Source organism: Cyanistes caeruleus, unplaced genomic scaffold (assembly GCF_971803275.1).
Source record: "Cyanistes caeruleus unplaced genomic scaffold, bCyaCae1.hap1.1 HAP1_SCAFFOLD_69, whole genome shotgun sequence".
Taxonomy (NCBI): Eukaryota; Metazoa; Chordata; class Aves; order Passeriformes; family Paridae; genus Cyanistes; species Cyanistes caeruleus.
In genome coordinates, this window is record NW_028255886.1 from 2,685,588 (window position 1) to 2,713,164 (window position 27,577).

General features: G+C 40.1%; 1 protein-coding gene across 1 annotated transcript in view; it reads right to left on the bottom strand.

Moving 5' to 3' along the window:
• Positions 1–27,577, bottom strand: part of LOC147647051 (uncharacterized) — a 96,996-nt gene that overhangs the window by 40,518 nt on the left and 28,901 nt on the right. Inside the window, exon 3 of the mRNA XM_086872643.1 lies at positions 3,719–3,725. Within this exon, the coding sequence (XP_086728769.1) occupies positions 3,719–3,725 (7 nt within the window). The remainder of the gene's footprint in view (positions 1–3,718; positions 3,726–27,577) is intronic.

Below are 27,577 nucleotides of genomic sequence, written 5' to 3' on the forward strand. Positions count from 1 at the left end.
ATTCTCTGGGGCACAGGAGGCACCCAGGGCTATAACTGGGGCTGTGGTTTTTCAGCTTGAAGGGAGGCTGGCTCTGTTGATTCAGAGGGCACAGCTTAGATCCCAGTTACCTTTGTAAACCTGCTGGGGAAGTGTTGAGGGCAGAGAGTTCCAACCTTTCTCACTGGGAAGCTGGGCTGATGCTGTGGGGGTTTTTAATTTTTTGCCCTCTAAATTTGTGTCCTGGCAGAGGATTAAGTTTGCTTGCTCTCAGTAAGCCCCTTTTCTTCTTGGTGCTGTTGTAAATGAAATTAAAATCAGACAACTAGATCTATTGAATTAACAGCAATTAAATAACAAGGGAAAAAATTATACAACTTAGTGAATTGAATACAAAGATGCAATATAAAAAATAATACTATTTAGTGGATTGAATAGAAATTTGGTATAAAAGGAAAACAATTCAGTAAAAGAGTACAATTTAGTGAATATCTTCATATATATATATATGTGTGAATATAATTTGCTAGTAATTGAGTATGATTAAAGCATGAGCAAAACTGACTGGGGTATGGGCAGGGCTTCTCACCCTGCCTCACGTACCAAAACAAAGCAATTCAAACTAAACTTATATACTGTATGCTTATACATATTCATTCATGTTTCCCCTAAGTCTCCTCCTGTTTTTGATTCTTTAATTTTACATCACTATTCTTCATGGTGCAAGCCTCACTTGTTGCTAGGGAGTCTTCAGTCTCCTTTCGATGGTATTTTGGATGAAGGCTTACGCTCATCCTCATTGTCCTCTGGATAACCTTACAGGTTTTGCATGTGTACTAAGTGTTATGTAAATAAGCATTGTGTTCCACTAATTAGTCTTACACTTCATAATCTTCAGGCTTATGCCTAAAGTTGTTCCAACTTTATCCATCTCAAGGTTGATTTCTTCTTGGGACACCACTTACCTCAAAACTACATCCTGTACCTTAATTTCAACACGTAACATCTGCAAAGGGGTACATCTGCCTTGTATCACCAATTCCCTTGATTGCTTCTAATAATAATTTTCCAAATAGTTACAATTTAGTTAGCACAAATCATTTCCATTTATTACGCTCCCCAAATTCCACTCCCAACATCTCCCCCGCTTCCAGCTTAGGATAGTGCCCCGATGAGACCCCTCCCCAAATCCCACCCCCAAGACACCTCCCCATTGCTGGAAAATCCCCCAAATCTCACTCCAAAATTGGGAATCCTCCCTGAGACCCCTCCCCAAATTCAGGCCTCCCCAAAATGCCCCTCCTCACTGGGATTAGGACCTCTCCCCATCAATGGAAATTCCCCCAAAACACAAAAAATCCTCCCCAAATCCCCTTCCCAAAATCAGAATTCCACCAGGACCCCTGAATTTCCCCCCAAAACCACCAAATTTTCCCCCCCAAATCCCCAATTTTTTTCTCCAAATCCCAAATCCTCTCCCTAAAAACCCCAAAGTTCTCCCCAAAGCCCCAAACTTCCTCCCCAAACACCCAAATGTTAGAAAAAAATCCTTAAATTCTTGCCCTAAAACCCCAAAATTCCCCCCAGGACCTTCAGAGTTTTGCCCCAAAACCCCAAATTTCCCCCCGAACCCCCAAATTTCTCCAATTCCACCCCAAATCCTGGGAGAACTCCCCAAAAACCAGCAAGCCTTCCCAAAACCTCCACCAAAATTGCAACTCTCTCCCCAAAAATCACCAAAAATCTGAGAACATAAATTTTTTCATACCTTGGGTGGGGGGAGAAACACCAGAAATCTTAGGATTTTTCCCGTTTTTTTGGGGAGGGAGGTCTCCCTGTTTCCTGTCCCCCCAGGTGACCCCACCCCAAAATTCCTGCCCCTTGGCCCCCCAAATTAAGTGTAAATAAATAAAAAGATGAAAAAAGGAAAAAAAAGGGGGGGGAAGGTAAAAAAAAAAAAAAAAGCCAGAAAAAATTTAAAGAAACCATTTTCTCACCTCAGTTTGGGGGGAGGGGGATGGAGGAAATATTGGGGAAGGGGGTGAACCTCCAGAAAAAAAAAATTGAGGGACCCCCCGTGTCCTGGGTTGATTATGATGTTAAATTGTATCCCCATTCGTCCACCTAACCCAGACACAGATTTTGTATTCTTAAAATTCCATCTAAGAGTAAAAGTGAGTGGAAAATAAGCACCGGGTCTGTTATCAGACTGTAATTGCTCCCCACACATCGGGAGTTTTGACTACAGCACAGACAGACAACAAGACACAGATCGCCTTGGCTTTCCAACTAGCCAGAGCAGAGAGGTCTTCCTGGACTGTTTTCTTTCCCTTTTTCTGAAACGAATCGAACCTGCTCTGGACTGGGGACTCGGGAGCACCGGGAGCTTGCACCCGTGGACTACCGGGAGCCCAGCCTGGGCAGCGGCATTTTCCAGCGCCAGAGGGACTGATAACAGAGCGAACACCCACAGGAAAGAGACCCTCTGAAGTTTGTCATCTCTTCTGAATGGCGAGAGGTTTTGTAATTTGATATCGTTCATTCTTGTGCTGGGTAGAGCTGTGCCTGTGAAATAAACAGGATTTTTCCACTTCTCTCAGAGAAATCTCTTCCGAACCGGTTGAGGGGTGGGAGAAAAGGGCCACCTGGGTTTGCTTCCCGGGGGAAGCCCCATTGGAGGTTTTCTCCCAAATTTGCCCTAAACCAGGACAGCGGCCCTCGGCAGTTGGCGGCCTTTGGGGTGGAGCCCAGTGGCACGCGAGCGGCCTTTGGTGGCTGCTGTCGGCCGCCCGCTGGGTAGACCTGCTGTCGGCCGGCGGGCCGCCGTGTGACGCGTCGAGCGGCTCTCCCCTATCGGCCTGAGCGCCTCGCCGCCTTCGCGTCTCCCTGAGAGGGAAGGAGGGAGCCCTCTGAAGCCGGCGGCGCTCCCTCCCGCGTCTGGGCCCGAGCAGATGGCGGCCCTGCTCCCGCCTCGGTTTCTGCCCGGCTGGCTCGGTCAGCGGGGCTGCCGTCCGCCTGCAGGTTTCGGTGGGGCCGGCTGGGGGCGAGCGGGAAGGAAGCCGCCGTCGGAGCGAAAGCCTCCGAGAGAGCGCCGGCAAGAAAGCTTCTTCGGAAAGGGAGGAGACCGAGCCTCAAGCCGCCGGCGGCCCCGTCGGCCTGCTCCTCAGCCCCCGCAGGCGCTGCCGCCGTGCCGAGCGGCCGGCCGCTTGAGGAGCCGCCTGGTCCATGATGCCAATTTATGTCACAATCCGCAAGGTGGGATTCGTGATGTGACTCTTTTATTTGATCGCAGAGTACAAAAGATTATCAGCAAACCAGGGACTCAAACAGCAGAACACACTTTACTGAGTGCTCATCAGCACTAATATGCGATAGAGGGAAAAGAGGAATAAGCAAAGCACAAAGAAAGAGAGTAAGGGGATTATAGCTACCAATGTCGAAGTCCACTCCGCCATCCAACGATGCAGAGTCTTCTGTCTGTTGGTGAGATCTCAAAGGAAAGTAAGTTTTGGGTTTATTTTACAATTTTTATTCCAGTTCCAGCAACTCACTGTATCACAATTACTCTCTCTTTTGCTCAAAAATCCACACTTTGAACACTCCATTCCTCCCAATATACTCTGTCATGAATTAAAGGAATCTTTTTAAGCTATTATTGTCCATCTCCATAGCTTTAACAGAAAGGTATTTCAGCTTGTAAAGCATCTCCTTATTCTCTCTTCCCCATTTAAAACTTAACTCTTTTCCTCACTGTTTTTACTGGTTTTATGATGTCTTCTTCATGTTGATTGTCTCTCTCTTTCTCTGTCTTTCTGGGAAAAAGGAGTAATCTGTACATTTTATTCAGGTAGTAAAAGAATTAAAAGCTTTAGAAAACCTGCAAGAGTTCATGGTGTCAGGTTTCAGTCCAGCAGCAGAAACTGAAAACTAAACCAGGTTGGCCGGCTCTGCTTTCTTTTCCTCTGCCCCCACCTTCATCCTCTGTGGCCTTGTCTGGCCTGGAGGGCGGGGGGGGAGAGGAGGAGGCCAAGACAGAGCCTTGTTACCTTTTCAGAAGCCAGAAACAAAAGAGGACAAGAGTGCTCTGACTTTACATCTTAAGGTGGTGTTCACAGGGTGAGTCTACGTTTTAATGGTCAAAACTGCTGTCAATTGTTAGAAATGACTGATAATTGGTCTGGAGGAAAGACTGCCATCAGCCACCAGCACCTTCAACTTCCTTAGCTCTCAAAACTACCATAAAGGTAAAACCACCCCATGACACTGTGACACAACCGCTTTGAATGTCCCAGTTTCCACCTCTCTGTGACAGTACAGCAGGGACAGCCCCACTGTTCTCCTCTCTGTGACACCACAGCAGGCACAGCCCCAGTGTTCCACTCTCTGTTACGCCTGTCGTGGTTTTAAAGCATTAGTTAGAAAATCACTGTAAAACTTACTCATTTCTTGCTGTGAGATGTGGATGATGAGAAGGGCAAAAGAAGCTTAAAACCTAAAGGAATGAGTAAGTTTATTAACCAAACTACAAGGTTAAGAAAGCAGAATAAAACTTCCAGAAACCCTTTTTCCCCACCACGCTGCCATTCCTGTCTTTAATTGACAACATAGAGGAAAAAAAACAAACCCTGGTGGTTAAAACAGTCCAAACTTTGCTATAGTCTTTTCAGCAGTCTTTGTCGAGAAAAAGAAGTTCTTTTTTGTCAATCTATGGAGTTTTTCATAAGAAAACCATTTTCTCGTGGCTTCCTATTGCTCTGATGCCAGTGGCCCAGGAAACTCTGCCATCAGTCCTTTCCTCCCATTTCACACCATTCTGAGCTGTGTTCTTGGGCCATGATTCAAGGGGTGTCCTTTGAAGGATGAGATCTTCCAAGGCAAAAGTTCTCTTCGTTTGTCTCTGTGACCATCTCTGGAAACAGAAATTTTTGCTTTGTCTCTTAAGAGCCACAAATCTTCAACAACTCTCACTTCTCCTTTTCTCTTCCAGCATCTCCTAGGATTACAACCACTTCACCCTTGACTCAGCTTTATCAATGAATTACTTTTGCTCAGATCTACACTTTGAAATACTCCATTCCCCCCAAAATACTCTTTCAGGAATGAAAGGAGTTTTTTCAGGACATTATTGTCCCTCTCCATAGCTTGAACAAAAGAAAACTTCAGCTTATTCAGGCATCTCCTTATTGTCTTTCCATCTGAGGGTTAATTCCTTCCCTTGCTGCCTTTGATCCTTCATGCTGTCTCTTTCCATGGTGATCCCTCTCTCTTCCCCTCTCTCTGGAAAAAGGATTAATCTGCAAGTCTCATCTGCCTAGTGAAAGGGTTAAACTCTTGCCCAGGCCTTGATCTCTGCCGAGGCAGCGGCTGGAGCCGTTTGCCAGGGAAGATTTTTGGTAGCTGCTCTGGAGGAGTGTGGCCACTGTCTCAGCACGCCGCAGCTCAAGAGCTTTCCCTCCCCTTCCTCGGCAGTCTCTGCTGAAAGCCAGCAGCGTCAGAAACTGCAGCCGAGCCAGGAAGTGGCCTGACCCGGCAGCCCCGCTGCACAAGGCGCAGCTAGCCCTGCAAGGGCTTCAGCCCCTCTGGGAAGGGGCTCCTGTCACTTCACAGTCGCCATCCAGCACCAGGAACCGCAGAACTCCAGCCAGCCCCACTCCCCGCCGCGGCCTTGTCTGACGTGGAGCGGTGGAGGCTGAACCAGAGCCCTGTTACCTCTTCAAAAGCCAGAAAGCAAAGAGAAAGAGAAATTCCCAGGCTTAAAATTGAAAGGGTGGTGTTCACAGCTTCATGTCACTTTTCAATGGGCAAAACTACTGTCAATTCCAGAAATGGCCAGGTATTGGCCAGGACAAAAATCTCCAATCAGTTTCCAGCAACCTTAACTTCCTTAGCTGTTTCTCTTTTTTTCATAAATGCCAATCTAACCCACACTAGCACAAGTGACAGCCCCAGTGTTCCCCTCTCAGTGACACCACAGCAGTGATAGCTACCATGTCCTCCTCTTTGTGACACCACTGCTGTGACTGTCCCAATTTCCCCCTCTCTGTGACACAACAGCAGGGACAGCCCCAGTGTTCTCCTATCTGTGACACCACAGCAGGCACAGCCCCAGTGTTCTCCTCTCTGTGACACCACAGCAGGCACAGCCCCAGTGTTCCACTCTCTGTTATGCCTGTCGTGGTTTTAAAGCATTAGTTAGAAAATCACTGTAAAACTTATTCATTTCTTGCTGTGAGATGTGGATGATGAGAAGGGCAAAAGAAACTTAAAACTTAAAGGAATGAGTAAGTTTATTAACCAAACTACAAGGTTAAGAATGCAGAATAGAACTTCCAGAAACCCTTTTTCCCCACCACGCTGCCATTCCTGTCTTTAATTGATGTCATGGGGTGGCTTTACCTTTATAGTGATTTTAGGAGCTAAGGAAGTTGAAGGTGCTGGTGGCTGATGGGAGACTTTCCTCCTGACCAATTATCAGTCATTTTTAAGAACTGACAGTAGTTTTGACCATTAAAAAGTGAATTCAAACTGTGAACACCGCCCTAATATGTAAAGTCAGAGCACTCTGGTCCGCTCTTTTGTTTCTGGCTTCTGAAAAGGTAACAAGGCTCTGTCGTGGCCTCCTCCTTTCTCCCCTGCCCCCTCCCCTCCCAAGCCGGACAAGGCTGCAGAGGACGAAGGGGGGGGGACGGGGGCGGGGGGGGCACAGAGGAAAAGAAAGCAGAGCCGGCCAACCTGGTTTAGTTTGCAGCTTCTGCTGCTGGACTGAAACCTGACACCATGAACTCTTGCAGCTTTTCTAAAGCTTTTAATTCTTTTACTACCTGAATAAAACGTACAGATTACTCCTTTTTCCCAGAAAGACAGAGAAAGAGAGAGACAATCAGCATGAAGAAGACATCATAAAACCACTAAAAACAGTGAGGAAAAGAGTTAAGTTTTAAATGGGGAAGAGAGAATAAGGAGATGCTTTACAAGCTGAAATACCTTTCTGTTAAAGCTATGGAGATGGACAATAGTAGCTTAAAAAGACTCCTTTAATTCATGACAGTATTGGGAAGCTTGGAGTGTTCAAAGTGTGGATTTTTGAGCAAAAGAGAGAGTAATTGTGATACAGTGAGTTGCTGGAACTGAGTAAAGCGAAGATTTTGAAGCCTTGGGGCAATGAGAAAACTGTTTTCTAGGAAAGCTCACAGAGACAGATGAAGAAGACTTTTGCCTTTGAATGACTCATCCTTAAAATGACATCCCTAGACTCATGGCCCATACACACCTCAGAGTGATGTGAAATGAGAGGAGAAGAACTGATGACAGATTTCCGGGCAGCTGGCATCAGAGCAACAGAGAACTGTAACAGAAACAGTTTTCTTGTGAGAAACTCCATAGGTTCTCAGAAAGAGACTTCTGTTTCTCTACAAAGACTGATGAAAAGACTGTAGCAAGAATTGGGACTGTTTTTAACCACCAAAGTTCAAAATTTTTTTTGTCTCTATGTTGTCATGTATACAAAGAAATGGTCAAGTAGTGAGAGATAGAAGAGTTTTCTGGAAGTTTATTCTGGTGTTCTTATTCTTGTAGTTTTGCTAATAAACTTTCTTTATCCCTTTTTAAGTTTTAAGCCTGTTTTGCTCTTGCTCTAATCCATATCTCACAGCAAGAAATAAGTAATTTTTTAGTTACTGGTTTAAAACCATGACATCTCCTTTCAAAACCTAGTTGAAATTTTGCAAAAACAATTAGATGAAGAAAGGAATGAGACCCATCTCTTGCCAGTGGCCCGAAGAGAGGAATGGGTTAAAAATTCAAAGAATGCTTACTCACCAAAGAAACAATGGAGAGGGAAACCCCTCTCATTAATCAAATTTAGCCTCAAAAAGAACTAACTGATGAAAAATTGTGGGGAGCACTGCTGTCCTAGTGTCATGGGGTAGCTTTACCTTTAAGACAGCTTGGAGGGAGAGGAAGTTGAAGCTGCTGGTGGCTGATGGGAGTTTTTCTTCCTGACCAATTATCGGTCATTTCCAAGAATTGACAGCAGATCTGACCATTAAAAAGTGAATTCAACTTGTAAACACCCCCTTAAGAAGTACAGACAGAATTCTCTTGCTCTCTTTGGTTTCCGTCTTCTGACAAGGTAGCAGGCTCTGTCTTGGCCTTCCCCCCACCCTCTCCAGGCTGACAAGGCCGCGGGGTGGAGGTGGGGAGGGGGAAGAGAAGCAGCGCTGGTCAGCCGAGCTTGGTTTTCAGTTTTTGCTGCCAGACTGAAACTTAACACCATGAGCTCTTGCAGTTTTCTTAAAGCTTTTAATTCTTTTACTACCTGGATAAACATACAGATTACTCTTTTTCTCAGAAAGACAGAGAGAGAGACAATCAACATAGAGGAGACATCATAGAACTACTAAAAACAGTGAAGAAAAGAGTTAAGTTTAAATAAGAAAGAGAGAATAAGGAGATGCTTTACAGCTGAAATATTTTTCTGTTAAAGCTATGGAGATGGACAATAATAGTATAAAAAGACTCTTTTAATTTATGATAAGAGTATTAGGAGGAACGAGATATTCAAAGTGTAACTTTTGAGCAGAAGAGAGAGAGAGTACTTGTGATACTGTGAGTTGCTGGAATTGAGTTGAGTGAAGATTTTGAAGCTTTGGGGGGTAAAGAGAAAACTGTTTTCTAGGAAGGCTCACAGAGACAAATGAAGAAGACTTTTGCCTTTGAATAACTTATCTTTAAAAATAAGATTCCTAAACTCTGTGACTCATACACACCTCGGAGATGTGAAATGAGAGGAGAAGATCTAATGACAGATTTCCGGGCAGCTGGAATTAGAGAAATAGAAAACTATGATGAAAAATAGTTTTCTCGTGAGAAACTCCGTAAGCTAACAGAAAGAGACTTCTGTTTCTCTACAAAGACTGATGAAAGACTGTAGCAAGAATTAAGACTGTTTTTAACCACCAGAATCCTGAAGTTATTTGTCTCTATGTTGTCATGTGTACAGAGAAATAGTTAAGATGTAGAAGATAAGGAGGTTTTCTGAAAGTTTATTCTGGTCTTCTTATTCTTGTAGTTTGTTAATAAACTGTCTTTATTTCTTTTAAGTCTTAAGCCTGTTTTGCTCTTGTTCTAATCCATATCTCACAACAAAAAATAAGTAGTTTTTTTAGTTACTGGTTTAAAACCACGACACCTAGCTTGAAACCTTTAATTAAAACAATATAATCATATTGTCATGGAGTTAACTTTACCTTTAAGGGAGTTGGAGTTGCTGGGAACTGCCTGGAGTCTTTTCTCCTGACCAATTATCTGTCATTGCTGAGAATTGACAGCAGTTTACGCCATTGAAAAGTGGGATCAACTTGTGAACCCTACCTTAAAGTGTAAAACCAGAGCTCTCTTGGTTCTCTTTGTTTCCTGGCTGTGAAGGGTGGCAGAGCTCCAGGCCTCCCGTTCCCTGCCCAGGCCATGCGGCCGGGCGGGGCCGGGGCCGGGGCCAGCCGCGTGTCCCGGCCGGCAGATGGCGGGGGGCCTGCGGAAGGTTTTCCTCGGGCCCGGGCCAGGCCGAACCGATCTCTGGCTCAGCTGCAGGTTTTGCTGTAACTAAATTCACTGGAAAATGCCGAGTGAAGAAAGAGAGAGGCCCTGGACTTGCAGCGGGCTGGAGCGGCGACTACACTCTCCAGAGCAGCCATGAGGAACTTTCCGTCGCAGACGGCTCCAGCTCCTGTTTGGCAGAGATCTCCGAACCACCTACAAAAGCCTGGGCAAGATTTTAACTCTTTCATTACCCAGATGAGACTTGCGGATTAATCTTTTTATCCAGAGAGAGAGAGAGACTTTATAAACTACCACTGACAGGAAAGAAAAGAAGCTTCAGAAAAGGTAGAGAATTAAGAAGATGCTTTAATTAAGCTGAAATATCTTTCTGTTAAAACTATGGAGATGGACAGTTCTGAAAAGAACTCCTTTAATTCATGATACAGAATCTAGAGAGGAATAAAGTGTTCAAATTGTAAATTTGAGTAAAAAGTAGAGTAATTGTGGTATAGTGAAGTGCTGGGAGATTTGAAGCCTTGAGAGGCAATGAGAAAACTGTTTTCTAGTGAAGCTCACAGAAACAGATGAAGAAGACTTTTTGCGTTTGAATAACTTATCCTTAAAAATGCTACCCCTAGACTCATGGCCCATACAAACCTCAGAGTGATGTGAAAATGGGAGGAGTGGGCTCGAATAATAGCAGCTCTGGGCAGCTAACATTAGGGCAATGGAAAACTATAACAAAAATAGTTTTCTTCTGAGAAACTCCATAAATTAACAGGAAGAAACCTCTGTTTCTCTACAAAGACTGGTGAAAAGACTGTAGCAAGATTTGGGACTGTTTTAACCATCAAAGTTCCAAAGTTTTTGTCTCTGTTGTCATGTGAACAAGGAAATAGTGAGTAGATAAAGGACGAAAAGGTTTTCTGGAAGTTTATTCTGGTGTTCTTATTATTGTAGTTTGTCAATAAACTTTCCTTTTTCCTTTAAAGTTTTAGGCCTGCTTTGCTCTTGTTCTAATCCATATCTCACAGCAAGAAATAAGTAATTTTCTCAGTTACTGGTTTAAAACCACGACGTCTCTTCAAAGTCTTTCAAATTCCAGAAACATTCCACAAAATCTCCACAAATTTGTACACAAACTATGAAAAATCTTTCAAAATGATTCAAGTCTAGTCAAAATCCAACAAAATTCCAGAAACATCCCAACAAACTCCCTAAATCTTCTCAAAACCCTACCACATTCCAGAAACATCCCACAAAAACTTTACAAATTACCACACAATCTAAGAAAAATACCTCAAAATTCTTCATGTCTTCTCAAAACCCTACGAAATTCTAGAAACTCCCCACAGAATCTTTACAAATTTCCACATATCTTAGAAAAACCCTCAAAATTCTTCAAGCCTTCTCAAAATCTCACCAAATTCCAGAACATTCCACGACATTTCAAAGAAATCGCACAACATTCCAGAAACCTCCCACAAAATTCTTTACATTTTCACAAAACTCCACCAAATTCCAGAAACATCCCACAAAATCTCCACAAATTTCCACACAATCTAAGAAAAATACCTCAAAATACTTCATGTCTCCTCAAAGTATTAAAATTCCCCATACATCCCACACAATTGACTAAATCTTCTCAAAACACTACCAAATTCCAGAAACATCCCACAAAATTCCACAAAAATTTCAAGATTCCAAAAACGCCCCACAGAATTCCACAAACATCCAACAAACTCACTAAATCTTCTCAAAACCCTACCAAATTCCAGAAACATCCCACAAAAATCTCCACAAATTACCACACAATCTAAGAAAAAAACCTCAAAATCCTTCATGTCTCCTCAAAGACTTTCGAATTTCCACAAACATCCCACACAATTCCCTAAATCTTCTCAAAGCCCTACCAAATTCCAGTAACATCCCACAAAAACTCTTCCAATTTCCAAAAATTCCGCAAACATCCCACAAATATCCAGAAAAATCTTTTCAAAACCCTACCCAACTCCAGCAATATCCTGCAAAATCCCACAAAAATCCCACAAAATTCCAAAATCATCCCACAAAATTACAGAAAAATCTTCTCAAAACTATACCAAATTCCAGAAATATCCCACAAAATCTTGACAAATTTCCACACAATCTAAAAAAAACCCTCAAAATTCTTCATGTCTCCTCAAAGTCTTTCGAAATTCCACAAACATCCCACACAATTCCACAAACATCCCAACAAACTCCTTAAACCTTCTCAAAGCCCTACCAAATTCCAGAAACATCTCACAAAATCTTTACAAATTTCCACACATCCTAGAAAAGTCCCTCAAATTCTTCAAGTCTCCTCAAAATCTCACCAAATTCCAGAACATTCCACAACATTTCAAAGAAATCGCACAACATTCCAGAAACCTCCCACAAAATCCTTTACATTTTTGCAAAACCCCATCAAATTCCAGAAACATCCCACAAAATCTCCACATATTTCCACACAATCTAAGAAAAATACCTCAAAATTCTTCATGTCTCTTCAAAGTCTTTCGAAATTCCACAAACATCCCACACAATTCCCTAAATCTTCTCAAAACCCTTCCAAATTCCAGAAACATCCTACAAAATCTCATTCAATTTCCACAAAATTCCACAAACATCCCAGAAAATTACAGAAAAATCTTTTCAAAACCCTATCAAATTCCAGAAACATCCCAAAAAATCTCGACAAACTTCCACACAATCTAAGAAAACTCTTTCAAAATTCTTAAAGTCTAGACATAATCCCTCAAATTTCCAGAAACATCCCAACAAACTCCCTAAATCTTCTCAAAACCCTACCACATTCCAGAAACATCCCACAAAATCTTCAAAAATTTCCACACAATCTAAAAAAAATACCTCAAAATGCTTCATGTCTACTGAGTCCATAAAATTGCAGAAACAACCCACAAAATTCCACAAAAATTTCAACAGATTCCAAAAACATCCCACAGAATTCCACAAACATCCCAACAAACTCCCTAAACCTTCTCAAAACCCTACCAATTTCTAGAAACTTCCCACAAAAATTTTTCCAATTTCCACACATCCTAGAAAAATCCCTCAAAATTCTTCAAGTCTCTTGAAAATCTTACCAAATTCCAGAACATTCCACAACATTCCAAAAAAATCGCACAACCTTCCACAAACCTCACACAAAATTCTTTACATTTTCACAAAACCCTACCAAATTCCAGAAACTTCCCACAAAACCGCCTCCAATTTGCACACCAGCTAAGAAAAATACCTCAAAATGTTTCACGTCTCTTCAGTCTACCAAATTCCAGAAACATCCCACAAAATCTCCACAGATTTCCACACAATCTAAGAAAAATGCCTCAAAATTCCTCATATCTCCTCAAAGTCTTTCGAAATTCCACAAACATCCCACACAATTCACTAAATCTTCTCAAAACCCTTCCAAATTCCAAAAACATCCCACAGAATTCCACAAACATCCCACAAAATTCCAGAAAAATCTTCTCCAAACCCTACCAAATTCCAAAAACATCCCACAGAATTCCACAAACATCCAAAAAAAACTGACTAAATCTTATCAAAACCTTACCAAATTCCAGAAACATCCCACAAAAATCTCCAAAAATTTCCACAAAATTCTACAAACATCCCACAAAATTCCAGAAAAATCTTTTCACAACCCTACCAAATTCCAGAAACATCTTGTAAAATCCCTCAAAAATCCCACCAAATTCCAAAAACATTCCACGGAATTCCACAAACATTTCAACCCATTCCCTAAATCTTCTCAAAACCTTCCAAATTCCAGAAACATCCCACAAAATCTACAAAAATTTCCACAAAGGTCCACAAACATCCCACAAAATTCCAGAAAAATCCTCTTAAAACGCTACCAAATTCCAGAAATATCCCACAAAAACTTGAGAAATTTCCACAAAATCTAAAAAAACCCTCAAAATACTTCATGACTCCTCAAAGTCTTACGAATTTCAGAAACAACCCACAAAATATCCAAAAATTTCCACACAATCTAAGAAAAATACCTCAAAATGCTTCATGTCTCCTCAAAGTCCCACAAAATTCCATAAACATCCCACCAAATTCCACAAAAATCCCACAAAATTCTAGAAACATCCCACAAAAACTTTTCCAATTTCCACAAAATTCCACAAACATACCACAAAATTCCAGAAAAATCCCACAAAATTCCACAAACATCCCCACAAACGCCCTAAGTCTTCTCAAAACCCCACCAAATTCCAGAAATATCCCACAAAATCTTTACAAATTACCACACAATCTAAGAAAAATACCTCAAAATTCTTCATGTCTTCTCAAAACCCTACGAAATTCTAGAAACTCCCCACAGAATCTTTACAAATTTCCACATATCTTAGAAAAACCCTCAAAATTCTTCAAGCCTTCTCAAAATCTCACCAAATTCCAGAACATTCCACGACATTTCAAAGAAATTGCACATTCCAGAAACCTCCCACAAAATTCTTTACATTTTCACAAAACTCCACCAAATTCCAGAAACATCCCACAAAATCTCCACAAATTTCCACACAATCTAAGAAAAATACCTCAAAATTCTTCATGTCTCCTCAAAGTCTTTCGAAATTCCACAAACATCCGACACAATTCCATAAATCTTTTCAAAACCCTTCCAAATTCCAGAAACATCCAACAAAAACTCTTCCAATTTCAACAAAACTCCACAAACATCGCACAAAATTCCAGAAAAATCTTTTCACAACCCTACCAAATTCCAGAAACATCTTGCAAAATCCCTCAAAAATCCCACCAAATCCCAAAAACATTCCACGGAATTCCACAAACATCCCAACACACTCCCTAAATCTTCTCAAAACCCTACCAAATTCCAGAAAAATCCCACAAAAACTTTTCCAATTTCCACAAAATTCCACAAACATTCCACAAAATTCCAGAAAAATCCCACAAAATTCCACAAACATCCCAACAAACTCCCTAACTCTTATCAAAACACTACCAATTTCCAGAAATATCCCACAAAATCTTTACAAATTACCATACAATCTAAGAAAAATACCTCAAAATTCTTCATGTCTTCTCAAAACCCTACCCAATTCCAGAAACCTCCCACAAAATCCTTTACATTTTTGCAAAACTTTCTCAAATTCCAGAAACACCCCACAAAATCTTTACAAATTTCCACACAGCCTAGAAAAATCCCTCAAAATTCTTCAAGCCTTCTCAAAATCTCACCAAATTCCAGAACATTCCACACCTTTTCAAAAAAATCGCACAACATTCCAGAAACCTCCCACAAAATTCTTTACATTTTCGCAAAACTCCATCAAATTCCAGAAACATCCCACAAAATCTCCACAAATTTCCACAAAATTCTAAGAAAAATACCTCAAAATTCTTCATGTCTACTCAAAGTCTTGCGAAATTCCACAAACATCCCACAAAATTCCACAAACATCCCAACAAACTCCATAAATCTTCTAAAAACCCTACCAAATTCCAGAAACATCCCACAAAATCTCATCCAATTTCCACAAAATTCCACGAACATCGCACAAAATTCCAGAAAAATCTTCTCAAAACCCTACCAAATTCCAGAAATATCCTGCAAAATCCGTCAAAAATCCCACCGAATTCCAAAAACATTCCATGGAATTCCAAAAACATCCTAACCACCTCCATAAATCTTCTCAAAACCCTACCAAATTCCAGAAACATCCCACAACAATCTCCAAAAATTTCCACAAAATTCCACAAACATCCCACAAAATTCCAGAAAAATCTTTTCACAACCCTACCAAATTCCAGAAACATCTTGCAAAATCCCTCAAAAATCCCACCAAATCCCAAAAACATTCCACGGAATTCCACAAACATCCCAACAAACTCCCTAAATCTTCTCAAAATCCTACCAAATTCCAGAAACATCCCACAAAATCTCTTCCACTTCCCACAAAATTCCACAAACATCCCACAAAATTACAGAAAAATCTTCGCAAATCCCCACCAATTTCCAGAAATATCCCACAAAATCTTGACAAATTTCCACACATACTAAGAAATACCCACAAAATTCTTCATGTCCCCTCAAAGTCCTTCAAAATTCCAGAAACATCCCACAAAAATCTCCAAAAATTTCCACAAAATTCTACGAAAATTGCACAAAATTCCAGAAAAATCTTCTCAAAACCCTACCAAATTCCAGAAATATCCCACAAAAACTTGACAAATTTCCACAAAATCTAAAAAAAACCCTCAAAATGCTTCATGTCTCCTCAAAGTCCTTTAAAATTCCAGAAACATCCCAACCAACTCCCTAAATCTTCTCAAAACCTTCCAAATTCCAGAAACATCCCACCAAATCTACAAAAATTTCCACAAAATTCCACAAACATCCCACAAAATTCCACAAACATCCCAACAAACACCCTAAATCTTCTCAAAACCCTACCAAATTCCAGAAACATCCCACAAAAACTTTTCCAATTTCCACAAAATTCCACAAACATACCACAAAATTCCAGAAAAATCCCACAAAATTCCACAAACATCCCCACAAACGCCCTAAGTCTTCTCAAAACCCCACCAAATTCCAGAAATATCCCACAAAATCTTTACAAATTACCACACAATCTAAGAAAAATACCTCAAAATTCTTCATGTCTTCTCAAAACCCTACGAAATTCTAGAAACTCCCCACAGAATCTTTACAAATTTCCACATATCTTAGAAAAACCCTCAAAATTCTTCAAGCCTTCTCAAAATCTCACCAAATTCCAGAACATTCCACGACATTTCAAAGAAATCGCACAACATTCCAGAAACCTCCCACAAAATTCTTTACATTTTCACAAAACTCCACCAAATTCCAGAAACATCCCACAAAATCTCCACAAATTTCCACACAATCTAAGAAAAATACCTCAAAATTCTTCATGTCTCCTCAAAGTCTTTCGAAATTCCACAAACATCCGACACAATTCCATAAATCTTTTCAAAACCCTTCCAAATTCCAGAAACATCCAACAAAAACTCTTCCAATTTCAACAAAACTCCACAAACATCGCACAAAATTCCAGAAAAATCTTTTCACAACCCTACCAAATTCCAGAAACATCTTGCAAAATCCCTCAAAAATCCCACCAAATCCCAAAAACATTCCACGGAATTCCACAAACATCCCAACACACTCCCTAAATCTTCTCAAAACCCTACCAAATTCCAGAAAAATCCCACAAAAACTTTTCCAATTTCCACAAAATTCCACAAACATTCCACAAAATTCCAGAAAAATCCCACAAAATTCCACAAACATCCCAACAAACTCCCTAACTCTTATCAAAACCCTACCAATTTCCAGAAATATCCCACAAAATCTTTACAAATTACCATACAATCTAAGAAAAATACCTCAAAATTCTTCATGTCTTCTCAAAACCCTACCCAATTCCAGAAACCTCCCACAAAATCCTTTACATTTTTGCAAAACTTTCTCAAATTCCAGAAACACCCCACAAAATCTTTACAAATTTCCACACAGCCTAGAAAAATCCCTCAAAATTCTTCAAGCCTTCTCAAAATCTCACCAAATTCCAGAACATTCCACACCTTTTCAAAAAAATCGCACAACATTCCAGAAACCTCCCACAAAATTCTTTACATTTTCGCAAAACTCCATCAAATTCCAGAAACATCCCACAAAATCTCCACAAATTTCCACAAAATTCTAAGAAAAATACCTCAAAATTCTTCATGTCTACTCAAAGTCTTGCGAAATTCCACAAACATCCCACAAAATTCCACAAACATCCCAACAAACTCCATAAATCTTCTAAAAACCCTACCAAATTCCAGAAACATCCCACAAAATCTCATCCAATTTCCACAAAATTCCACGAACATCGCACAAAATTCCAGAAAAATCTTCTCAAAACCCTACCAAATTCCAGAAATATCCTGCAAAATCCGTCAAAAATCCCACCGAATTCCAAAAACATTCCATGGAATTCCAAAAACATCCTAACCACCTCCATAAATCTTCTCAAAACCCTACCAAATTCCAGAAACATCCCACAACAATCTCCAAAAATTTCCACAAAATTCCACAAACATCCCACAAAATTCCAGAAAAATCTTTTCACAACCCTACCAAATTCCAGAAACATCTTGCAAAATCCCTCAAAAATCCCACCAAATCCCAAAAACATTCCACGGAATTCCACAAACATCCCAACAAACTCCCTAAATCTTCTCAAAATCCTACCAAATTCCAGAAACATCCCACAAAATCTCTTCCACTTCCCACAAAATTCCACAAACATCCCACAAAATTACAGAAAAATCTTCGCAAATCCCCACCAATTTCCAGAAATATCCCACAAAATCTTGACAAATTTCCACACATACTAAGAAATACCCACAAAATTCTTCATGTCCCCTCAAAGTCCTTCAAAATTCCAGAAACATCCCACAAAAATCTCCAAAAATTTCCACAAAATTCTACGAAAATTGCACAAAATTCCAGAAAAATCTTCTCAAAACCCTACCAAATTCCAGAAATATCCCACAAAAACTTGACAAATTTCCACAAAATCTAAAAAAAACCCTCAAAATGCTTCATGTCTCCTCAAAGTCCTTTAAAATTCCAGAAACATCCCAACCAACTCCCTAAATCTTCTCAAAACCTTCCAAATTCCAGAAACATCCCACCAAATCTACAAAAATTTCCACAAAATTCCACAAACATCCCACAAAATTCCACAAACATCCCAACAAACACCCTAAATCTTCTCAAAACCCTACCAAATTCCAGAAACATCCCACAAAAACTTTTCCAATTTCCACAAAATTCCACAAACATACCACAAAATTCCAGAAAAATCCCACAAAATTCCACAAACATCCCCACAAACGCCCTAAGTCTTCTCAAAACCCCACCAAATTCCAGAAATATCCCACAAAATCTTTACAAATTACCACACAATCTAAGAAAAATACCTCAAAATTCTTCATGTCTTCTCAAAACCCTACGAAATTCTAGAAACTCCCCACAGAATCTTTACAAATTTCCACATATCTTAGAAAAACCCTCAAAATTCTTCAAGCCTTCTCAAAATCTCACCAAATTCCAGAACATTCCACGACATTTCAAAGAAATCGCACAACATTCCAGAAACCTCCCACAAAATTCTTTACATTTTCACAAAACTCCACCAAATTCCAGAAACATCCCACAAAATCTCCACAAATTTCCACACAATCTAAGAAAAATACCTCAAAATTCTTCATGTCTCCTCAAAGTCTTTCGAAATTCCACAAACATCCGACACAATTCCATAAATCTTTTCAAAACCCTTCCAAATTCCAGAAACATCCAACAAAAACTCTTCCAATTTCAACAAAACTCCACAAACATCGCACAAAATTCCAGAAAAATCTTTTCACAACCCTACCAAATTCCAGAAACATCTTGCAAAATCCCTCAAAAATCCCACCAAATCCCAAAAACATTCCACGGAATTCCACAAACATCCCAACACACTCCCTAAATCTTCTCAAAACCCTACCAAATTCCAGAAAAATCCCACAAAAACTTTTCCAATTTCCACAAAATTCCACAAACATTCCACAAAATTCCAGAAAAATCCCACAAAATTCCACAAACATCCCAACAAACTCCCTAACTCTTATCAAAACCCTACCAATTTCCAGAAATATCCCACAAAATCTTTACAAATTACCATACAATCTAAGAAAAATACCTCAAAATTCTTCATGTCTTCTCAAAACCCTACCCAATTCCAGAAACCTCCCACAAAATCCTTTACATTTTTGCAAAACTTTCTCAAATTCCAGAAACACCCCACAAAATCTTTACAAATTTCCACACAGCCTAGAAAAATCCCTCAAAATTCTTCAAGCCTTCTCAAAATCTCACCAAATTCCAGAACATTCCACACCTTTTCAAAAAAATCGCACAACATTCCAGAAACCTCCCACAAAATTCTTTACATTTTCGCAAAACTCCATCAAATTCCAGAAACATCCCACAAAATCTCCACAAATTTCCACAAAATTCTAAGAAAAATACCTCAAAATTCTTCATGTCTACTCAAAGTCTTGCGAAATTCCACAAACATCCCACAAAATTCCACAAACATCCCAACAAACTCCATAAATCTTCTAAAAACCCTACCAAATTCCAGAAACATCCCACAAAATCTCATCCAATTTCCACAAAATTCCACGAACATCGCACAAAATTCCAGAAAAATCTTCTCAAAACCCTACCAAATTCCAGAAATATCCTGCAAAATCCGTCAAAAATCCCACCGAATTCCAAAAACATTCCATGGAATTCCAAAAACATCCTAACCACCTCCATAAATCTTCTCAAAACCCTACCAAATTCCAGAAACATCCCACAACAATCTCCAAAAATTTCCACAAAATTCCACAAACATCCCACAAAATTCCAGAAAAATCTTTTCACAACCCTACCAAATTCCAGAAACATCTTGCAAAATCCCTCAAAAATCCCACCAAATCCCAAAAACATTCCACGGAATTCCACAAACATCCCAACAAACTCCCTAAATCTTCTCAAAATCCTACCAAATTCCAGAAACATCCCACAAAATCTCTTCCACTTCCCACAAAATTCCACAAACATCCCACAAAATTACAGAAAAATCTTCGCAAATCCCCACCAATTTCCAGAAATATCCCACAAAATCTTGACAAATTTCCACACATACTAAGAAATACCCACAAAATTCTTCATGTCCCCTCAAAGTCCTTCAAAATTCCAGAAACATCCCACAAAAATCTCCAAAAATTTCCACAAAATTCTACGAAAATTGCACAAAATTCCAGAAAAATCTTCTCAAAACCCTACCAAATTCCAGAAATATCCCACAAAAACTTGACAAATTTCCACAAAATCTAAAAAAAACCCTCAAAATGCTTCATGTCTCCTCAAAGTCCTTTAAAATTCCAGAAACATCCCAACCAACTCCCTAAATCTTCTCAAAACCTTCCAAATTCCAGAAACATCCCACCAAATCTACAAAAATTTCCACAAAATTCCACAAACATCCCACAAAATTCCACAAACATCCCAACAAACACCCTAAATCTTCTCAAAACCCTACCAAATTCCAGAAACATCCCACAAAAACTTTTCCAATTTCCACAAAATTCCACAAACATACCACAAAATTCCAGAAAAATCCCACAAAATTCCACAAACATCCCCACAAACGCCCTAAGTCTTCTCAAAACCCCACCAAATTCCAGAAATATCCCACAAAATCTTTACAAATTACCACACAATCTAAGAAAAATACCTCAAAATTCTTCATGTCTTCTCAAAACCCTACGAAATTCTAGAAACTCCCCACAGAATCTTTACAAATTTCCACATATCTTAGAAAAACCCTCAAAATTCTTCAAGCCTTCTCAAAATCTCACCAAATTCCAGAACATTCCACGACATTTCAAAGAAATCGCACAACATTCCAGAAACCTCCCACAAAATTCTTTACATTTTCACAAAACTCCACCAAATTCCAGAAACATCCCACAAAATCTCCACAAATTTCCACACAATCTAAGAAAAATACCTCAAAATTCTTCATGTCTCCTCAAAGTCTTTCGAAATTCCACAAACATCCGACACAATTCCATAAATCTTTTCAAAACCCTTCCAAATTCCAGAAACATCCAACAAAAACTCTTCCAATTTCAACAAAACTCCACAAACATCGCACAAAATTCCAGAAAAATCTTTTCACAACCCTACCAAATTCCAGAAACATCTTGCAAAATCCCTCAAAAATCCCACCAAATCCCAAAAACATTCCACGGAATTCCACAAACATCCCAACACACTCCCTAAATCTTCTCAAAACCCTACCAAATTCCAGAAAAATCCCACAAAAACTTTTCCAATTTCCACAAAATTCCACAAACATTCCACAAAATTCCAGAAAAATCCCACAAAATTCCACAAACATCCCAACAAACTCCCTAACTCTTATCAAAACCCTACCAATTTCCAGAAATATCCCACAAAATCTTTACAAATTACCATACAATCTAAGAAAAATACCTCAAAATTCTTCATGTCTTCTCAAAACCCTACCAAATTCCAGAAACCTCCCACAAAATCCTTTACATTTTTGCAAAACTTTCTCAAATTCCAGAAACACCCCACAAAATCTTTACAAATTTCCACACAGCCTAGAAAAATCCCTCAAAATTCTTCAAGCCTTCTCAAAATCTCACCAAATTCCAGAACATTCCACACCTTTTCAAAAAAATCGCACAACATTCCAGAAACCTCCCACAAAATTCTTTACATTTTCGCAAAACTCCATCAAATTCCAGAAACATCCCACAAAATCTCCACAAATTTCCACAAAATTCTAAGAAAAATACCTCAAAATTCTTCATGTCTACTCAAAGTCTTGCGAAATTCCACAAACATCCCACAAAATTCCACAAACATCTCAACAAACTCCATAAATCTTCTAAAAACCCTACCAAATTCCAGAAACATCCCACAAAATCTCATCCAATTTCCACAAAATTCCACGAACATCGCACAAAATTCCAGAAAAATCTTCTCAAAACCCTACCAAATTCCAGAAATATCCTGCAAAATCCGTCAAAAATCCCACCGAATTCCAAAAACATTCCATGGAATTCCAAAAACATCCTAACCACCTCCATAAATCTTCTCAAAACCCTACCAAATTCCAGAAACATCCCACAACAATCTCCAAAAATTTCCACAAAATTCCACAAACATCCCACAAAATTCCAGAAAAATCTTTTCACAACCCTACCAAATTCCAGAAACATCTTGCAAAATCCCTCAAAAATCCCACCAAATCCCAAAAACATTCCACGGAATTCCACAAACATCCCAACAAACTCCCTAAATCTTCTCAAAATCCTACCAAATTCCAGAAACATCCCACAAAATCTCTTCCACTTCCCACAAAATTCCACAAACATCCCACAAAATTACAGAAAAATCTTCGCAAATCCCCACCAATTTCCAGAAATATCCCACAAAATCTTGACAAATTTCCACACATACTAAGAAATACCCACAAAATTCTTCATGTCCCCTCAAAGTCCTTCAAAATTCCAGAAACATCCCACAAAAATCTCCAAAAATTTCCACAAAATTCTACGAAAATTGCACAAAATTCCAGAAAAATCTTCTCAAAACCCTACCAAATTCCAGAAATATCCCACAAAAACTTGACAAATTTCCACAAAATCTAAAAAAAACCCTCAAAATGCTTCATGTCTCCTCAAAGTCCTTTAAAATTCCAGAAACATCCCAACCAACTCCCTAAATCTTCTCAAAACCTTCCAAATTCCAGAAACATCCCACCAAATCTACAAAAATTTCCACAAAATTCCACAAACATCCCACAAAATTCCACAAACATCCCAACAAACACCCTAAATCTTCTCAAAACCCTACCAAATTCCAGAAACATCCCACAAAAACTTTTCCAATTTCCACAAAATTCCACAAACATACCACAAAATTCCAGAAAAATCCCACAAAATTCCACAAACATCCCCACAAACGCCCTAAGTCTTCTCAAAACCCCACCAAATTCCAGAAATATCCCACAAAATCTTTACAAATTACCACACAATCTAAGAAAAATACCTCAAAATTCTTCATGTCTTCTCAAAACCCTACGAAATTCTAGAAACTCCCCGCAGAATCTTTACAAATTTCCACATATCTTAGAAAAACCCTCAAAATTCTTCAAGCCTTCTCAAAATCTCAACAAATTCCAGAACATTCCACGACATTTCAAAGAAATCGCACAACATTCCAGAAACCTCCCACAAAATTCTTTACATTTTCACAAAACTCCACCAAATTCCAGAAACATCCCACAAAATCTCCACAAATTTCCACACAATATAAGCAAAATACCTCAAAATTCTTCATGTCTCCTCAAAGTCTTTCGAAATTCCACAAACATCCGACACAATTCCATAAATCTTTTCAAAACCCTTCCAAATTCCAGAAACATCCAACAAAAACTCTTCCAATTTCAACAAAATTCCACAAACATCGCACAAAATTCCAGAAAAATCTTTTCACAACCCTACCAAATTCCAGAAACATCTTGCAAAATCCCTCAAAAATCCCACCAAATCCCAAAAACATTCCACGGAATTCCACAAACATCCCAACACACTCCCTAAATCTTCTCAAAACCCTACCAAATTCCAGAAACATCCAGCAAAAACTTTTCCAATTTCCACAAAATTCCACAAACATTCCACAAAATTCCAGAAAAATCCCACAAAATTCCACATACATCCCAACAAACTCCCTAATTCTTATCAAAACCCTACCAAATTCCAGAAATATCCCACAAAATCTTTACAATTTACCACACAATCTAAGAAAAATACCTCAAAATTCTTCATGTCTTCTCAAAACCCTACCAAATTCAAGAAACCTCCCACAAAATCCTTTACAATTTTGCAAAACTTTCTCAAATTCCAGAAACATCCCACAAAATCTCCACAAATTTCCACACATCCTTGAAAAATCCCTCAAAATTCTTCAAGTCTTCTCAAAATCTCACCAAATTCCAGAACATTCCACAACATTTCAAAAAAATCGCACAACATTCCAGAAACCTCCCACAAAATTCTTTACATTTTCACAAAACTCCACCAAATTCCAGAAACATACCACAAAATCTCCACAAATTTCCACATAATCTAAGAAAAATCCCTCAAAATTCTTCATGTCTCCTCAAAGTCCTTCGAAATTCCACAAACATCCCATACAATTCACTAAACCTTCTCAAAACCCTACCAAATTCCAGAAACATCCCACAAAAACTTTTCCAATTTCCACAAAAGTCCACAAACACTCCACCAAATTCCAGAAAAATCCCACAAAATTCCACAAACATCCTAACAAACTCCCTAAGTCTTCTCAAAACCCCACCGAATTCCAGAAATATCCCACTAAATCTTTACAAATTACCACACAATCTATGAAAAATACCTCAAAATTCTTCGTCTCCTCAAAGTCCTTCAAAATTCTAGAAAAATCCCACAAAATTCCATGAACATCCCAACAAACTCCTTAAATCTTCTCAAAACCCCATCAAATTCCAGAAACTTCCCACAAAAACTTTAGAAATTTCCACACATCCTAGAAAAATCCCTCAAAATTTTTCAAGTCTTCTCAAAATCTCACCAAATTCCAGAACATTCCACAACATTTCAAAAAAACTGCACATTCCAGAAACCTCCTACAAAATTCTTTACGTTTTCACAAAACTCCACCAAATTCCAGAAACATCCCACAAAATCTCCACAAATTTCCATACAATCTAAGAAAAATATTTCAAAATTCTTCAAGTCTAGTCAAAATTCCTCAAAATTCCAGGAACATCCCAGAAAATTCCAGAAAAATCCCACAAAATTCCACAAATATCCCAACAAAATCTGTAAATCGTCTCAAAACCCTACCATTTTCCAAAACCATCCCACAAAATCTTTACGGATTTCCACAAAATCGAAGAAAAATCCCTCAGAATTTTTCAAGTCTCCTCAGTATCCCACAAAATTCCACAAAAATCCCACAAAATTCCAGAAACATCCCACAGAATTCCACAATTATTACACAAAATTCCACAAATATCTCCGAAAATTCCAGTAAAATCTGATTAAATTGTTAGCGTTCAGGAACACACATAACCACAAATGATTATATGCGGGTGCTTTATTAAGAGATCTGGGTGTCAGGGGTACACATACCCAAATCTCTCTCATCTTGGTTTTGGGTTGAACATATTTTCATAGTCTAGCATTATATAACTCACATATTAATTATTAAACTTACATTGTTCTATTGTATGCATTGTTTTTACCCAAGCATGGATTTCTCCTGATCCGCCCCAGCCCCCTAACATTGTTCCTCACGTTCTTTAAACAATAATTACAGCTAATCACATCTAACAATTGTATCATGATCATCTACTGATTACACAGGTGCAATTTTGACCTGATTTTTAGCAAGTACAAGGCCTAACATTTCCCAGGGCCAACTTTTCCAAGGCCTTTCCAAACCTAACTAACTTTATAAGTCCCCAAATTTTCTAACATTTTGAGACCTTTTACTATCACTTACAGGACTTGTGTGCTCCAGACCCCTCACCAGCCTTGTTGCCCTTCTCTGGACACGCTCCAGCCCATCCATGACCTTCCTAAATAAATTGGGGGCCCAGAACTGGACACAGCACTCGAGGTGCTGCCCAACCAGTGCAGAGTAGAGGGGAGGAATCCCTGCCCTGCTCCTGCTGGCCACACTGTTCCTGATCCAGGCCAGGAGCCATTGGCCTTCTTGGCCACCTGGGCACACTGCTGGCTCATGCCCAGCCTGCTGTCCATCAGTGCCCCAGCTCCCTTTCTGCCTGGCTGCTGTCCAGCCACTCTGTCCCCAGCCTGTAGCACTGCAGGGGTTGTTGGGGCCAAAGTGCACGACCCGACACTTGGACTTGTTAAACCTCACCTTGTTGGGTTTGGGCCCTGGATCCAGCCTGTCCAGCTGCCTGTGCAGAGCCCTCCTACGCTGCAGCACATCAACACTCCCAGCCAACCTGCTGTCACCACGGTTCCATGGGGCCCTAGAGTGTCACAATGGTCTCCAGGATTCCATGAAGCCTCCCAGCAATCCAGTTTTGGATCATACTGGGAGTGACTGGACTCATACTGGGAGTATCTGAGAATGACTGGGAACATACCATGCACATCATCCCCCATACTGGGGGTGACTGGGAGCAACTGGGAGCATGCTGGGAGCCAAAGGCATCATACTGGGACTGACTGGGTTGATCTAGTCCGAGGCAAATGGGACCATACTGGGAGTGCTGCCATGTGACAAGGATCATACTGGAGCTTACTGGACTCATACTGGTGTTGAAAGGGAACAGCTGGGATCTCTGAACACCAAAGGTTCCTTTCCTGCCCACTGAAGAAGGAGCTTCCCAGTGTCCATGTGTGAGGGGACCTTCACCTGAACCAGATGCTGTTAGGAGAAAAAGCTGCCTCTGCTGGCAAATCCCACACAACAAGTCAATGCCAAGAGAGAGCATTTTACTTTCACAACTTCCCTCCTGGAGTCATAGTCCTTTTGGATCACACAGCAAGCAAGAGAACAGCACAAAATATAAGGCTGTGTCCAGTTTTTGGCTGGGTGAGCAAACAGAGGGAGTACCAGGGTCCGCTGCCACAGACTCTCCTCTTGGGGAACAGAACCCCCCCAGGCTCCATTCCAAATGCTGTGCACACCCTGCTGGCTACAAACAACCCCTTTTTTAAGAAGTTGTTGGCAGGAGCTCTCCCAAATAAATGGCATCTTAATGGCAATTTTCATTCAAAATCACCCCCATTCCAAAGGATGAACAGAAAGCCCACAGCAATCCCAAAGGCACATATGGTGCACCTGGGGAAATCCTCAACTTCAGGGCCCAGTGGGTTAAAAAATACCCATAAGAAGCCACAGAGTGCAGAGTGCAAAACTGCAACAACCACTTGCTGGATCATTTTGGCTGTGCTGCACATGTCTGCAGACTCTCTGTCCCCCTGCAAGGACAGAAGGACACCCATCAGGGGCTGGGCTGGCTGCTGAGAATGCCTCGGGCAGGACGATCCTCAAGCAATGAGCAGGTGCCCAGAGCCGCTCTGACACTGAGGCCTCTGTGCCCCACAGCAACGGGAACACCACAAGGACACGGCAACGTTCCTGTGACATCACAGCAGCAGCTCCCCCAAAAATTGCCTGCAAGGTTCTCCTGGGTCACCAAGGAGCACAAAGGATCCTCAGAGGGCACAACCTATTGCTCAAAGGATCCAAGAGGAACTCAGAAAATGCAGCAAATGAGGACACCCCACAGCCCAGCCTGAACACTGAGAAGGAACAAAGAAGTGACCAAACCAAAGGAAATACAACTTTTGGTCACTG